The sequence below is a fragment of the Panthera onca genome, chromosome B3 (assembly GCF_046562875.1).
Source record: "Panthera onca isolate mPanOnc1 chromosome B3, mPanOnc1 haplotype 2, whole genome shotgun sequence".
Classification (NCBI taxonomy): Eukaryota; Metazoa; Chordata; class Mammalia; order Carnivora; family Felidae; genus Panthera; species Panthera onca.
The window spans coordinates 59,362,598-59,379,391 of record NC_138344.1 but is presented as its reverse complement, the minus strand read 5'-3'; the positions used below and the strand labels follow the sequence as shown (position 1 = coordinate 59,379,391).

The window sequence follows — 16,794 nt, the reverse complement described above, 5'->3', positions numbered from 1 at the left end:
TCACAGAGGGAGGAGCACTTGGATATAACAGGCAAGCTACTCACCTTCCCTAAGCCTCAGTGCCCTTAAATGTAAGTTGTAACTAATCTTAGAAGGCTGCTGTGAATATCCAAAGAGAATGGCAAGCCCTCACACATTGTAAAATGGTGCAGTCACTTCGGAAAGCAGTTAACTTCTTCAAATTGTTAAAAAGAGTTGTTATACGGCCCAGCAGTTCCACTCCTAGGTACCCAAGAAAACTGAAGACACACATTCACACAGAAACCTGGATGTAAATGCTCATGGTAGGATTATTCATAACAGCCAAAAAGTGGAAACAATCTAAATGTCTATCCGTCAACTGATAAATGAGTGCAAATGTGGTGTATACATATAGTGGGATATTTCAGCAGCAAGAGGGACGCAGTACTGATACCTGCTATAATGTGGATGAATCTCGAAAACATCAGGCTAGGTGAAAGAAGCCAGGCACAAAAGATCACATGTTGTAGGATTCCATGTGTATGAAATGTACAGAATATGTACATCCACAGGGACAAAAGATTACTGGTTGCCAGGGCTGTGGGGAAGGGGAGATACATAGGGAGCGACAGCTAATAGATACAGGTTTCTTTTTTGGGGAGATGAAAATGTTTTAAAGTTCGTGGTGGTAATTGCATAACTCTGTTACTAAAACTAAAACTACTGCATTACACACTTTAGAAGGATGAGTTTTACCATATGTGAGTTATATCTCAAAAAAGCTGTTGAGAGACAGAGAGAGAATGAATGGCGGTTATTATTACAATGGCCCTACACACTGGGCTCCCTCACACAGTTTAGCTAATGAAAAGATATGAAGCAAGCAGCTATGGGGAATAGCCACGGTCAATCCTGTGGTGCCTGAACCATCAGAGGCCTCCTGACCACTGGTCACTATCAGTTTGTACTGGTTACTCTCAGTTTGTAAATACCAGGCTTGAGGTTCTGCCGAGCCAAGAGGGGAGAAGCTGTACGTCATGGCTGTCTCACATGGGAAATGAGCGCCATGAGGGCCAGGCTGGCATGGGGCACAGAAAGCAGGTTGATGGATTGTGCTCTCTCTGAGTAACTTTCTTTGCGATAGGGACCTGAGGGGAGAAACTGCTCTGTCAGTGTGTGAATGTGCTCAAGTGGCCAGAAAATTATGCCAGGATGTTGGTCAAACGTGCATGTAGGACATTTGTCTGAGCCATAGCTCATATGGTGCAATAGGGTCAGGCACCTAGTATGAGGCATCCAAGTGGGGGCTGTGGCTGTCAGGCTTTCCTAGTTTTTCCCACTTTCAAGTTTTGGCTTCTTGGCATACATACTCAGTCTGATCAGGTCTAAGAATAAAAAGCGGGCCTGGGCAGGGCCCCATGAGCCTTGACCCAAAGAAGAAATGCAGTTTTGTCTTAAAACTCTTTAGAGTCAGGTTCCAGGTATGAACATCTGGGCCCAGGGAATAAATTAAGTATATGTTTTGCAAACATTTCCACTTAATGTATTGTTAGTATTGTCCTTTCCTCAGGATCTACTGTGACCCTGACATTTGGCTGCAAGCACAATGTCCTTCAACCCAGGGGCAACAGCAAAAAGCTGTTTAAAAATAACCTGAATGGAGATACTGTGAAGCCACAGGGCTGGTTTTCCTCCTGCCTGTCATCAGTCCTTGGTGGTGGTTATTAATACCTGAGTGCCAGCACTGCACAAAAACATGGTCCCTGGCCAGGGCACCCATGCTAACCCAGCAGGTTTGCCTATGTTGGATACATCTGCCCACTGTGCAGGCAGGACCCAACGAAGTCCAGGAAAAAAGACAGAGACTTGAGAGGGTAGAAGCCTTGCCTTATTCATAATCATAGGACAGGCTCCAGGAAATATTTATCAGATGAATATGTAAGACAAGGAGGTGGGCCAGAGGGGCTGGGGGTAGGGGAGTACACATGTGAGCAAAAACAGGAGAGGAAGGCACAGGTGCAGTGGAGGTAGGGAGGGCAATTTACAGTGTCTTACAGTGTCTAGGAAAGGCCTAGAAAGAATGGGTAGAAGGATGGAAAGAAAGGGTCAGGTCAGCAGAGGGCTGTGGGTGGCTAGAAATAATGGGTAAGGAATAGGGAGGGGAAAGGCTTCCACCTGCTTCTTGCACTCCTGAACCACGCGGGTAACAGGGCAGAGGAGCACCTGTGCCGTGACCATAGCGTCACGGGTCCTGTGTCAGGCCACGCAGACCCAGGCTCTGGCTCGGCCCCTCACTGCCTGTCCCTTCATTTCTCCATGTTTCACATTCCTCATTGTAAAATTAGGGTTGAGAACACTATCTACGTCTTAGGTTGTGCTTAGTAGGCACTCAGTACATGCTAGGGGCCGTGTTGTTAATACGAGTTTGTTGCACTTAATACAAAATCTTTTTTTTTTTTTTATGTAGTATTTTACTATTTTTCCTGACACTGATGGATTTAATTTTTGCTAGTTAGGAAATGAGGGTGTGGGAAGTTGAGGCAGAAAGAGAGAAGTCACTCAATGTTGGGGGCCCATGGAGAAGGGGGATTTGGGTGATCCATTTGGGATTTGGGGTAAAAGTGAAGCAGGCAGAAGAGGAAGGAGACAAGCTGTGACAGATTCCTGAGGGTCGTCCCAGTGACAGGCCTCTCTGGCCATAGCACAGAGAGGGTCCTCCCACAAGCTGGGAAGAACTGGCCAGGCTGTCTGTTGGCACTGTCCATCTGAACCGTCCAGACACCTCAGGGCTGGCCTCTGGGTGAAGGCAGGTGTTGGAGTTAAAGGAGGAAAAGCCACTCCTGACCAGACTGACTGATTCAGAACAGGGAGCAAACTGAGAATAAACCTCAATCAGATGCCACATCATTCCAGTAAGTAATAATAGCACCTCGAGCAATCCCAATCCAGTCTCTCACATGGAGAGATCAGTTTTTCAAACTGCTTCCAATGCAATGTTGTGGATGAGGGCTGCTGCAAAGCTGGGCACCTGTGTGTCTACAGGGGCCAGGGCAGCTGGAAGGTTTGCTTCTTATCTGTGGCATGTGAGGAGCAGGACCTGGAATTACAGAGAAAAGCCTCACATCTGTACCAGCACAAAAACACAAACAGGTAGCCACGTAGACACCTTCTCCAGAGCCTTCCCAGTTTCTTCCACTAACATGTTATTCTCGTAAGCCTGCCCATGGGATTTGTGTGCAAAGGACAAGTTATATGACAAGAAGAGAAGGAAATGAGGACGAGGAGAGATGTGACACAGAAAGTGGTAACCTGTTCCTCAGATCTTCCGTGTTATCAAGTTGGAGGCTATCTTTCCTCTTTGTTCCCTTCCCATCCCAACGAGATCAGGACCCACAGGACTGAACATTAATGGATCCGAAAGGTGGAATAAAAACTTGCGTCTTGACAGCCACACAGCAGATATTGCCAGCCCCATTGTACATCAGATAATGGTCTAAAGTATTTGGTTCACTTCTACAGTTGTGAGGTACGAGATTCATTTTCAGTTTTTCATCCTTGTAGAAAGAGCTTCATTCTTGGCTTAGGAATTTAGCCCAGCTTCTTATTTGCTCTGTGACTTAACTTCTCTGAGACTCAATTTCCTCATTTCTCAAATGAGGGCCATAATACATACTTTAAGAAATACTGCTTCTTTCTGATTTTAGGGTGATGGCCTAAATAACTTATTGCCAAAACATGGCCAACAGTGGTTTTTCTTGGAGGGGCTGGATTTGCACAGAGTCCTTTCACATGTTCAAGTAGAAACCACCATGAAACTCGACATGCATCAGTTCGATGTCGTCAAAGGCTCACCCTAAGATGATAGCTCTGCCCAGAAAAGGATTTTTGGAAATCACAGCAACTGACTGGTTCTGGGAAGTAGGGACATCTGGCCACCTTTGCCCAGTCCGCATGGGTTCCACCTTGGGATACAACGAAGCAGCCTTCTGTCTACTGCTGCCCTGGAGGACATCCTGGGTATGCCAGAGTCAGAACCAGGGCATTCTTTTGAGATCATCCAATCCCCTCTCTGGAGTATGACTTAAACTAATTCGATATGGGTAGATGAAACCTCTATTTTAAAAACCTCAGGGAAGAAGATTCCACATGGTCTTCCACACACTTACGCCCATCCCTGAAAGCTTATAGCTAGGAACCTTATGTTAAATCACTCATGAAAATCACCCAGTTTTAGTATACTTAAACATGGTCCCAAGAAACTACATAGAATGGAAATTAGGAGGCAGCCCTTTAAGAGCCTTGGCATCACCCCATGAAAGATCAGAAATGGAAATCTTGGCATATACTTGCCATGTAAGTGGCTCTAGTCAAGTTCTTCATCTCAGCAGTAAGCCCACCATTCTCTGTACAGTGCAGCCAAGAGGGGCCCACTGGGGGATGAGGGTTAGTCATCACCAATCCTTCTTTCGTCTGTTTCTCTGAGGTCAGAGGCAACTTGTCAAGATGGGGAAGGGGGTTTATTTAGAGAGGAGTCTAGGTGGCTGATTATGAAATTAATGATCCTATTTAAGGTCAGAGGAATGAAGCTGTAATTTTATTTGTATGGTTGCTCTAACCTAGATCCTGCTGAAATAAATTTTCTCCTGGTCTGTACAGGACAGAGATAAAGTCACTTGGTGAACTTACGTTAAATTTTTCTACGGTGATTTCAGTAGTGTCGTAGGTCCTCTACCAGAGTTGGTAGTGAGTCCTGCTTTGTTCCTAAATAAATGCCATCTCCCCAGAAGGAAGACCAGGAATGGTAACTGAAAAAGCACAGCACTGAGGTGTTCAGACAGCCCTGGGTTCGAGTTCGAGTACTGCCCTTACCAGTAACTCTGGACATGTTAGTTGGTCCCTCAGAGTCTCAGTGTTCTTATCTTGAGGACAAGAACATCTTCTTAGCAGTATCGTTATAAAGATGAAATGAGATCGTATATGTAAGTGCCTGGCATCTGCAGGCTCTCAGTAGATGGCACCTTCATGACTCATGATAAGGCTGGGTACAGGCTGGGTGTCTGTGATGGGTCTGGCTACTATATAAACCTCAAGAGGGTAAGAAGCCACAGTCTGGGCCTACAGGAGATCCAGGGCAAACAACCAGTCCCAGGGGCTCCAGGAAGGAGCAAGATGGTAGCTCCTGAGGTTGGAGAGGTATCAGAGCTGGAACAAATGCAGCACTGGGCTGCCAGGGGTTTGCTCCAGTCTCCTGCTCTAGGCTGTAGGCTTGGTCTTCTGGGGGCTCCTGTCAGGAGGAGATGGGGTCTGAGGGGAGATGCAGAGAGCTCAGGACAGCGTGTGCAAGTTCAGAGCCTGGGTATTACTGTAAGCCAGCCCGCTGCTGGAGCCCTCTGCCTGTCCCACCCAGAGTCGGTGGGATCTTGTCTTCCCGGTCCCAGGGCCAGACAAGGACACTTTGGGCAGAAAGAAACCATCAGTGTGGACAGGAAGAACAGCAGCTTCTTAATCAGTCCAGGAGAATAGAGCCCAGCTGAAGCCTTGTTCTACTCTCATTTAATTATCAAAACGATTCCTCTTCTTCTGTCCTCCCTAGGGCTGTGTGCCCCAGATTCCCTGGGCCCAGTAATTGCCTCTCTGTTAATAGAAATCATCGGTATTTATTACACTGAGTGCTCCAGCTTATTTCAGCTCTCCTTGTAGCAACATTAAGGCAAGTGCCTAGTAGCATATCACCAAAGTAACCCTACTTAATGACAAGAGTAAAGGCTCCTGAACCGTCCTTGCTCAGCAGGCCTAAGAAAAGCATGAGCTGCAGTTCAGTAGAGACAAGCTGAGGGACCCTGTGTGGGGTCTGCAGCAGGGTCCTGGCTCTGGGTGAGCAAGAAGTATAGGGCCTGGGAACCAGGGATTGGAAGCCCAGTGCAATGATCGTGCCTACCATCTCCCCAGGGGGAGTCTTCTGGGGGCTTCTGTTCCTCCTAGATATATAACAACAGGGAAGTGACTTGAGTTCAAATTCTTGCTCTACTGCTCAGGGCCTTGTAAATTGTCTCCTGGAGCTTTTGTCTTCTTACTTATAAGCCAGGAAGAGTAAGATCCACCTCCCAGGGCTGACAGGATTAAATGAGAAAATAACGTGAAAGGATTCCAGGGGGTCTGCCATGGAAAGCATGCCACAAATGTTTCTTCCCTCCTTCCTTCTTTGAGTTGATGCTGTGGGGATGGAATGATGTGAGGGACTGGGCCTCACACAGTGCCTGGCATTAATAGGGGTTCCTTCCTGCAGCCTCTTCAGCCTCTGTGTCCAATAATGGGCAAACTCATCACAGATGGGGCTGAGCCAGGAGCCCCACAGTCCTAGGGTGCACATGGACTTGGGCTGGACACCAGGCTGGCTGCCACTGTAGCTTCCAGACCCACTTAGGCACATAGGTGGAGAATCCCACCCACCTCTGCTCAGTTGTACTCAGGTTCACTGTCTACCATCTATCTGCCCACTCTGCTGTCAGATGTCAGCCTCACCCAGGGACTCATCTCTGAAAAGGTGGGTGCCCTGTGTGGCCTCAAGGGGCCCAGGCAGGTTTGGAGATGACCTGGCACCTTATGATAAAGATAGCTGTCTCTAGGCAGCTATGGCTTTTAAGGTCCTGAAGTGACTCAGCAGTTCATGGAGCACAGTCACTGAGTACCTGCTGTGTACTTTCACACAGGTGAGGAAAGCAAGGCTCAGAGAAGCCTGTGAGGGCCTCAGAAAGCTAGAGATCAGTGCTGGAGCCAAGGTCAGCTGACTATGAAGCCCTCTTCAGTCCTATGCAGGCCCCTACCGATGGTATCTGAGCAATTAATGGAGGTTAAACTATATCTGTCATGCAAGGGCAGTATTTAGGAAGCTTTGCTTAAATCATTTGTAAATAACTATGCATCATCTTTCTTTTTTTTTGGTACGAACAGGCATAAATGTGTTTTCTGACAGTGCTGGCCCTCCTCAAGAACACAGGGGTTATCTGGTTGTAGGCTGTGCTGGTGAATAGGGAACTCTGTGGGGTGGGAAAGGTGACCAGGGTTTCTAAGTTGCCAGAATGTTCTAAAAGTTCTTATTTGAAGTTTCAGCATCAAATCCTATGTAAGAACAAGTCACCATCACCTTAGCAAGAGGTAAGGGATATGCAATTCTGCCCCTACATCACTGGATTCCTTGCTTTCTATTCTGTTCTTTTAATTTTTGTTGGAAACTTCTAGTGTTCCCTCACCTATTAGGAAGAAACGGTCAATGCCCACCTGCTCCCGTGGGATACTGGCTCCTTCAGATCAGTTTCAGAATCTGGTGGTACTGGTGCCTCTCCAGTACTAGAAAGAGAGAGGCAAAAATCCGGGGACACTGAGGCAAAGACCGGGAGTGTCAAACCAACTGGGATGTGGAGATGAAGTGGGGGGACACAGCCAGAGAGAGAGAGGAAGAGGCCATGTGTCTCCGCTGCTCTCCACAGTGACTGTGGCTGCTTAAGCTCTTCTCCAGAATGCCAGACACATGTGAGCAATTATAGAGGTTTCCTCTGGACAGAGCCTCCCTGGCTGGTTCCTGTCTCACCCTCCCAGGCGCATAATGGAATTAAATGCTACTCCACTGCAGTTCCTCGCAGTGACTTACGCTATTGCAGTCAATAAAATCCGCTCTTGGAAAGAAACTAGATTACAGGTCAGGGAAGGGTGGGCAGTCCGCTGAGTGGCCTCTGATCATTCCCTGTGGGGAGACTTCCACATCCTCTCTCTTCATTTCCACCAAATTACCCACTGCAGCCAAAGTGGGGCCTCAGCTTTGGATTTGTTATTTAGATTGACTTTGCCTGGGACCCTCTGACATTGATGTGGCACCACAAAATTATGCAGCATGGAAGCCAGGGGAGTTTCCAAGAGGAGAGACATTTTTTTTTCTGGCATCTGTCACTAAAAGAGCCAATCAACCAGATCCTGAAGGTGGATGGTGCAGGCATGTGCTTCTTCCCTGCCTGTTGCCCTTGGGAGGAGGCAAGGTCAGTGGTCTCAGACCACAGGGGTCTTACCTTACATGGGTGAGGGTCCACTCCGTACGTCTCCAATGTCTGTGCTTTTCTTAAAAAGTTCAGCTCTGATGTTGCTGGTGTTTGACCACTGGAATAAAAGGAAATGAGATGATTTCAGGGTTTCCTGTTCTCTTAGATTCCTGAGGTAAACTTTCCATTAAGAAGCGCTCAGGGTGGGGCGCCTAGATGGCTCAGTCGGTTAAGCGTCCGACTTCGGCTCAGGTCATGATCTCACAGTTTGTGGGTTCGAGCCCCGCATTGGGTTCTGTGCTGACAGCTTGGAGCCTGGATCCTGCTTCTGATTCCATGTCTCCCTCTCTCTCTGCCCCTCCCCTGCTCACGCTGTCTCTGTCTCTCAAAAATAAATAAATTAAAAAAAAAAAAGCGCTCAGGGTAAGCCTTATTGTCCAATTTTCCCATAGAGTGTGTGCTCCCTGCCCTATTCTAGTACCAGCTTCAGAGACTCCTGTCTGGGGTTAGAAACTCAGATGTCCTCAGACTGAGGCCAGCTACATAATGAATGACATGGGGTATACAGTAGGGAGTGGTGGGGTTGGGGTCACTATGGCAAACTGGGAAGTGCTACCCCATCTAATGAGGGCAGCTGCTCCTCAGCTCTAAGACTGTAGTCCTGTGGGAATGCAGGGCTGAGCACCGCTGGATGTGCTTTTCAAAGAGCAGTCAGAGATACTGATTTCTATGTACTATTTCTCAATTTTAAATACTCCAGGGGCAAACAAAACACACTTGTAGGCTGACTGCAGGCCATGGGTTTCTTGTCTTGACTTATGACTGAAATACAAAGCAGAGACCTGTATATCTTGCTGGTGCTGCCCAACCCTCTTCCTTTACCAGCAGGGAACATGGGAATGGAGGGTGAAGAGACACAGCAGGAGACAGTGCTGAGCTCCCCAGACCACAATAGCGGTCTGTCTGCCCATGGGGTGACGACTGTGAAAAGAAGAAGGCAGCTCTGGTGCCCAGTCATCTGAGGAAGGGGTCTCTAGCATCATTCCCTTCCCAGCTACCTCATGAGTAGGTCCTTTCATGAGCTCCACACAGAACAGGTGGCAGTGTCTCATTGGCTGCCCTCAGGGTCTGGATCCCTGGTGGAGCAGACACACTCCTGCAGATGTTGGGTAGGTTTCAGTGTGAGGAGGGTTGGGCAATTTGTCAAGTCAACAGTGACTCCGATGGCTGGTGGGTGGGACTGAGCTGCTCATGTCTAAGTTCATTATTTGTCTTGAGTAATACTGGTAAGTGCAGGAACACAAGGAGGTGCAGGCCAGATTCTCCCTAGTGTCCTTCTGGATGGGTGTCAATCAGCACATTTATGTGCAAGTCTCCATGTTGCTTGTGTAAAATCTACCAAGAAATACATTGCACAATCTGGGCCTTCCAGGAGCTCATGTTAGAGTTGGAGGAAGGAAACACACATTTTCACATGCTAGTGATGCAGCCAGCCCATGCAAGTAGGCATTATGTTGACTGCAGATTCCTACATCTGCCAGAGCACCTGAGGTGCAGAGAAGGTGCCTGGGAAATGTTTGTGAGGCAGACAGAATGCTGGGCACCAGGAGCAGCTGAGAACCACTGCCCCTTCCAGGGAGCTTCTTCATTCCCTGTCTGGAAGCTGGAAGATCTTGTGGGCTCCATCCAGTCTTGGAGTTAGCCCAAACCTCCGGGGCCCTCAAAGTGGGCATCATTTCCTGGGGGATCCCCTGTCTCCTACTAGGTTTCTGGATGACTGTCCCCACTGCTCTCACACCTCCTAAAACCCTCCTGGCAGCGCCTCTTGGCTGTCCCAGGACAGCCCTGAAGTCTCCTTTGAACAAACCATGAGCCTTCTCAAAGGTCGATGTTTGTTCTGACCTTTACCACAAGGGGCCGCTGTTTCCCTAACACTGATGGGAGGAGCCCTCCAGCTTGGCAAGGACACACCAGCACTGGGAGAGGGATGGGGCTGGAGAAGGATGGAGGGCTGCTAGGATTCTACCTCTGTTAGGTGTCTCCATTCCCCTGGGAGGGAGGGAGCCAGTCCCTGCCACACGCTCTGGGCAGGCGGTCTGCTTGCAAAGGCTAAGGAGGCTTTAGGGACATAATTGTTGGTAGAATATTCTGAGTGTAAGTGAGGATTTTGTGTTTTGGGGTGGGGGAGCTCAGGGAGTCAGGGTAGGAACTAGTTTAAACTTAATATTAACGCTAGAAATGTCTTTCCCCCCACTTCGGCATTATCCTTCCCCAGAAAGGTAGTTACACCAGCATTGACAAAGATTTCTAAAAATTGTAATGTACTAATATGTTTTATTTTACAGTGCTACAGTGTATATGGCCTTTTTCTTCATAGTTTATCAGTTTGGGGTATCTGTGCTCCAGAATGCCACACAAAGTAGAGCCCATACCCTCTATTGTTGCCTTTTTTTTTTCTTTAAATCAATCTTTGTAGAAAATCCTATTTCACGTGGGTGAAAGGACACATTAATGCTATTTTATGGAATGTGGCATATTCTGAAAAAACTAAGAATCTGAGGAGGACAAGCCCCCTGCTTCCAGCCTCTTCTCTGCCCCTTCCTTCTGTGCAGTGCTGTGGGGTTGAGTAAGGCAGTGCTGAAGACACAGCCCCTGAACCAAGAGCTCTCAGGGCACCCCCAGTGTTCATGAACTAGGCCAGCTCTGCACAGTCCCATCCCCTGACCCAGAAGCCACCTATCACACTGTCACAGACTGAAGGCAGAGGCTTGCCCATGTTTCATATGCCTCCTCTCACTTTTTTCTCTTCTGCTGTTTATGTTTTTTTTTTTTTTTCCTTTTCCCCAGTCCGTGCTTCTTCCTCTGTCTCATCATTTATCTTAGTAACGTGAATACTTTTCAGAGGCCAATCTCTGTTTTCCTTACAATACAATGTCCCTCTTGCCCTTGGGCTTCAGCCTACTCTATAGGGCTTGGGGTTGTGCTGTCAGTGCAATGCTGAAAATGGTACATCCCGGAGTCAGGATGCAGCATGGGGCTTGTATGCTCAGGCTGTGGGGGACAGAGTGTCCTGAGCCTCAACTGAGTATCACATACCTGAGTTCTGTCTTGTGAATCTCAGCAATTTTCCTTTCCAGCTTCTCTGAATGTTTCGGGAAAAACTGGAACTTGGAGCTGTAGCCTTCAGGGTGTTTCCCTGGGTCATAATCCCCAATCTCCGCTTGCAAAAGGAAAGCAGAGTAAAACAGTTGTGGAGGTCGGTAAATCAGCACTGGTAAAGCAACAAGAGATGAACACACAGAGCAAAAGCCAAAGCACACACCACATTTCCAAAGAACAGTGGATCTTGAGTGTGGCTGTGGGTTAGATGGAGGGCGTGCTCCTCGGAAGAAGCATAACCCACCTTTGTTTTCCCAGATGTGCACCCTGGGGTGATATCAAGTCTAAGCAGAGATACCAGAGCCAAGCCTGTATTCTGTGGTCACCACAAGTAAACATCCAATAGAAAAGCAGAAGCTTGCATCACGGTCTTTATCTATTCAGCCTTGAGAAAAGGTCCTGGGATCATAGCTCTTGGTGGCAGCACAAGAAACCGAGCTGCATCAGGAAGAGAGAGCCTCTTGGGCCTGAGCCAGATCAGAAGTCTAAAGTGTCAGTTTTGAGGATTTTAGCAGGGACACATTGATGAAGAGCCATGACCCAAACTCAGAACTCCACTCTCAGTCAAAATCAAATCAAATCAAATCAAATCAAATCAAATCAAATCAAATCAAGTGAATATATTTGAGTAAATATTCATTGAGGGTGCCATTGACCAGGTGCCACGACCCTCTGAGAGAATCTCAAGAGTAGAAGACTGAAACTGGTCTTTGAGTTCTGGAGCACCATGTCCTAAGGCTGATTTCCCAGCTTCCTGCATGGGGCGCTGTTTCTCCTCTACCCATGTAGAGAGACAAAGAAAGAGTCCATCCCTAAAGCTGCCAGGATCTCAGATCAGTGAGATTTCCATAGGGTAGTGTGGTGGGCCCATGACACTCTCCACAAAGCAGATCAGAACCCAGTCCTCTGCACAGGAAGGGCTCCACAGGGAACATCGTGCCTATGTTAGGAGAAAGTATGTTAGAAGTGCCAGCTGCTTTGTATTTGTCCTTTCTCTTTCGTTAGTGAGAATCACAACCAGGGCCTGTGCGAAATCTTGAGGGGAGAATAAATATTAAGAGGAAAATGTGCCCTCCTCTCACAGCTGAATATTGTACTTGTGCACAAAGCTACTCATTGTGTCTTCCAAATTACTTGGGAATTTCTATCGTTCTGCAAGAGACTAAAAGCTTCCCTGGGCCTACAGTCCAGAGTGACCTTGAGCCATGAAGTCATTTATTATGATTTTATTTAGAAAGTTCCAAGTAGAAAACATCAATATTGGACATCAACTACTTTTTTAAAGGAAAAAAAGAAAAAGAAAAATTCAATGTTGTGAGGGTAAAACTGAAGGAAATAATAGAGTTTAAAATCTCACTTAATACCAGGTTTTCTCCTTTAAAAATGAAAGGGGCCTCTTTGGGTAGCTTAGAGTTGCTTAGCTCTAGTTGGGTAGCTTAGGTAGGCACCTTCTAGAGTTGCCGGTTAGGTGATTTTTTTAAAAACAGAACTCTCAGAAGTCAAACTTGCTATGTGTTGACTTTTACATTCTTTTTCAAAAAAATTTTTTTAATGTGTGTTTATCTTTTTTTAAATTTTTTAATTTTTATTTTTTATTTTTTAATTTTTTTTTTTTGACGTTTATTTATTTTTGAGACAGAGAGAGACAGAGCATGAAGGGGGGAGGGGCAAAGAGAGAAGGAGACACAGAATTGGAAGCAGGCTCCAGGCTCTGAGCCATCAGCCCAGAGCCTGACGCGGGGCTCGAACTCACGGATCGCGAGATCGTGACCTGAGCTGAAGTCGGACGCTTAACCGACTGCGCCACCCAGGCGCCCCAATGTGTGTTTATCTTTGAGAGAGAGACAGAGCTCGAACAGGGGAGGGGCAGAGAGAGAGTGAGACACAGAATCCAAAGCAGACTCCAGGCTCTGGGCACCAGCAAACCCCCCCCCCCACCCCCCCCAAAGAGCTTGAACTCACGAACCATGAGATCATGACCTACACCGAAGTTGGACGCTTAACTCACTGAGCCACCCAGGTACCCCTGACTTTTACGTTCTTAACACAGCTATTGTATTTCTCTTAACAGATGAACTGAAGTTTCTTTTTGGCAAGCATTTCCCAGGTTCTCTCCACAAAGTAGCTTCCTGGAGTTCACGGATTTCCAATTAAGAGTTCAGATTCTTTGAAGGAAACTTCATGATTTTAGTGTAGTCCTGAACAATCTGGGGACAGTTCAGGCCTAAGGACTAAGGGAAGCCTTAGAAGTGGCACTCAGGAGCCCCTGTACTTCATGGAAGGAGAAGGCATCACATAGATGAAGAGTGCATACCTTTCCCAATGTTTTGCAAAAAAAAAAAAAAAAAAAAAAAAAAAAGCCAGTCTGGGAATCTGCTGGATACAGACTCAACTCTACATTATTAGCATGTTAGGAAATATATCTGTTACTTGTAAACATTTCAACTTTGAACACTCTGAATGGAAAGGTCTCTGAGAAACCAGAATTCCAAGATACTTCACACCTTTGAGATTTGCATGTAAAGTCTTAGAAAAATTGATTCAGATGACTCTCCAGAGTCCCAGTAACTCTATCAACCAAGGGTGGAGGAAATCCCAAACAGAGTCATGATGACCTAAAGAAGCCCGCAGGAAGACCTTAGGCACAGTTTAGGGTTGAGTGGTCAGAGCTTTCTGGGACTAAGGAGGCTAGGCAAAGAAGCTCTCCAACCTAGACTCTGCTTCAAGTTAGATACTGTTTATATCCAAGAAGTAGTCATCTGTGGTGACTGAAATAATATAATCAGTACTTAGCATGAAAGCAAGTTCATTCATCCTGTCAAAAGTCATTACCTTGAAGGATATAAGCTGCTAACAAGGCAGCATCTGATGTTTTACAGAGGAGACGGCCATGGTAGAGATCCCTTTTGATCTGTAGGAAGACTAAATACCTAGAGAGAAAAGAGAGGGTGAACTATAAAGGATTTCTCTGATTTCTTTAAAGACATAAGTATGTAATATAGGCCTATGAAATTTTTAAATGAATTTTAAATGAATTTAAATGAATTTTAAAAACAAAAACTTAAAATGGCACCACAGAACAAACATATTTTCCATTTCCCTGAAGACTTTAAGTACTTTGCCCTGAACTGATTTGGGATTCAATTCAAAACAACTTGTTAGTTTCCTTCGGTAGCTCTAAACAGAAACGGTGCTTCCTGGCAAAAGCACTGTGTCCTCCCTCCCAGTGTTGGGTTTTGGAAGGAGCCAGCCCTGGCCCATTCGATGCTGAAAAAGAAACCTGTGTCAGCAGAAAGGGGCCAGTTGGGCTTCTCCCTGCCTAGGACTCTGGCTGATGTTTCTTCTTAAGTGGAATGGAGCATGAAGGAACCAGCCCAAGGAAGAGTTCTGCCTCAGCTTGCCAAACCAATCTGTCCATATGTGGAACGGCCTTCAATTATTGGCTGAGCTCAACAGCAGTGAAGGAAGCATAGAAACCTGTGGCTAGCATTTCTTCAAACAGAGAAAACTCTCACCTCAGTAGAAGCAGGACATCAAGAGCAACAGCTGATAGTAGCTGATGTGTACTGAGCACTTCCTATCTGCCAGGCCAGGTGTTATGTACTTTGCATGCATAGCTCATCTAATTCTCACTTAATACTTTGAAATGGGTACTATGATCCAACCCCCCTTTTAGAAAAAATTTAATTCCAATATAGTTAACATACAGTGTTGTATCATACCCCCCTTTTTAAGATAAGGAAACTGAGGCTTAAGTAATCTTCTCAAGGGCACACAACTGGGAAGTGGCGGAGTCAGGATTCAAATTCAGGACTGACGGTAAGACTCCTGAGGTTGGCTCTTAGTCACTGTTAAATGGCCCTGTCCCTTTGGCGGGACATGGAAGCAAATCTTTTGTCCCTCACTCACTGATCATTCCCTGGGACTGAGTTCATATATCACTCCTTCTACAGCTCTCTGTGCTACAGTTCAGGGATACTGGACTAAAGGAGATAGCTGAAACAGACAACAAGGCTCTGGGCACTGATTCTCAATGTGGTGGTGAGGAAAACATCCCCCGGGGTGGGGGGAGAGCACATCAGAATCTGTGTGTATCTTCTTGCTCCTGGGTTTGATAAAAGCCCTGCTGAAGCCTTCTGATTTGCTCCCTTCCCACCCAGGGGGGACATGCTCCTCCTCACCCTGAGAACCATTATCTTTATCAGGCATCTTTATCAATGGGTGCATGGCAGGTGCCTCCAGTGAGCTGGAAAGGAAACAGGCTTTCCACTGCTGGGTGGGGTTTATTCAGACTTTTGGAGGTAGGACATCTACAGGGGGGTCAAGGGTAAGGCCACAGGAACATTGTTAGACAATGGTGCAGCAATTGGAGGGGGTAGGGGAAGGAGGGGCAAGTCAACATCCTAAAAAAAAACCAAAGCACATTCTTTAGATGACAAGAAGAAATGAACTCAAGACCAACATCTATAGGCCTGACAGGAGGATTCACTTCTTCATGACCTCGTCTCAGACACTATCACTTCTGCTTTATTCTGTTTGTTAGCAGCAAGTCACTAAGTCCAAGAAAGAATCGGCCAACAGCTTCAGGGTACAGAGTTGTATTAGGGGTCCCCCCTCCCTTTTCTGCTACAGTGGCTTTCATCAAGCTTCATGTTTTATTCACTGAAGGAGGTAACCAATGACTCACTGTTGCTGGACATGAAAATGTATCCCACGTGACCCACAGCATTCTTAGACCTATTCTCAAGAGAACCTGGCACATTCTCCCCTGCCATGCATGGGCCTAAGGAAGTCTCTCTTGTTGCCTGAGATACCGCCACTAGGGCCACTTTGTTTCCAGCCAGGAGATCGGCCTGCCAGGGCCCCAGCTCCTGATGAACAGGCTGGCTTGGTTACCCAATCTTAGAACCTCAGAATAGGAGCTGTAGAGCCTAATTCTCTCATAGGCAAGGAAACAGAGGCTATACATATAGAGTGACTTTTCTGAGGTGACACAGTGATCAGAGTCAAGGAAGATCTCCTGACTCAAGGCCTGATGCTTTTCCTACCCCCGTGGTAATTCAGTTAGTTGTCAGTTAGCAAGAAAGGGGTCCTGAATACAGGCAAGAGAACTGTGTCATCAGGGAGAAATTCTCATCGGAACCAAACAAGAAATCAGCTTTAGACCAGATTTAAGACAAGCCTGTTCCTTAGGACACGTTTTTGGGTAAACTTTACTTATCTCTTCCTGGCCTCACCTCCATTTTTGTTTTAATGCCAACATTGTCCTAAATTGAGGGAGGTGTGAATTGGGACCATCTGATGGCAGAGCAAGTGAAAACCTAAAAGACAGCCAAGGAAAATTATCTTTCTGTGACATGTACATCTCTCCAAGGTATTGGCTGTGGCACTGTGCTTTCTGATATCAAAGTGTAGAGACGAATCCACAGATATTTCCAGAATTAAAAGTTCTGACTTCAGGAAAGCAGTGGTGTCTCCTGAAGAGTTTCTCCCTCCCAAGATTTTTTTTTCTTTGGACTCAACTTTCCTTTATCAGACTCTTTCCCTGGCCTCCTCTATTTTCTACCACCCCTTTTCTTTAATCATGTTTAGAATGTTTTCTTCCCCCATACTAGCCTGCAAACTCCTTGGAGTCAGAGATGAT

The 16,794-nt window shown here is 46.5% G+C and overlaps 1 protein-coding gene across 7 annotated transcripts in view; it reads right to left on the bottom strand.

The window, feature by feature from the left end:
* The window catches only part of FRMD5 (FERM domain containing 5), a 328,234-nt gene that overhangs the window by 17,756 nt on the left and 293,684 nt on the right, over positions 1-16,794 (bottom strand). For all 7 annotated transcript variants that reach the window (XM_060618711.2, XM_060618706.3, XM_060618708.3 and 4 more), the window contains 3 exons: positions 13,983-14,080; positions 11,088-11,211; positions 8,022-8,109 (listed from right to left, as the gene is read on the bottom strand). In XM_060618711.2, the coding sequence (XP_060474694.1) occupies positions 8,022-8,109; positions 11,088-11,211; positions 13,983-14,080 (310 nt within the window). The remainder of the gene's footprint in view (positions 1-8,021; positions 8,110-11,087; positions 11,212-13,982; positions 14,081-16,794) is intronic.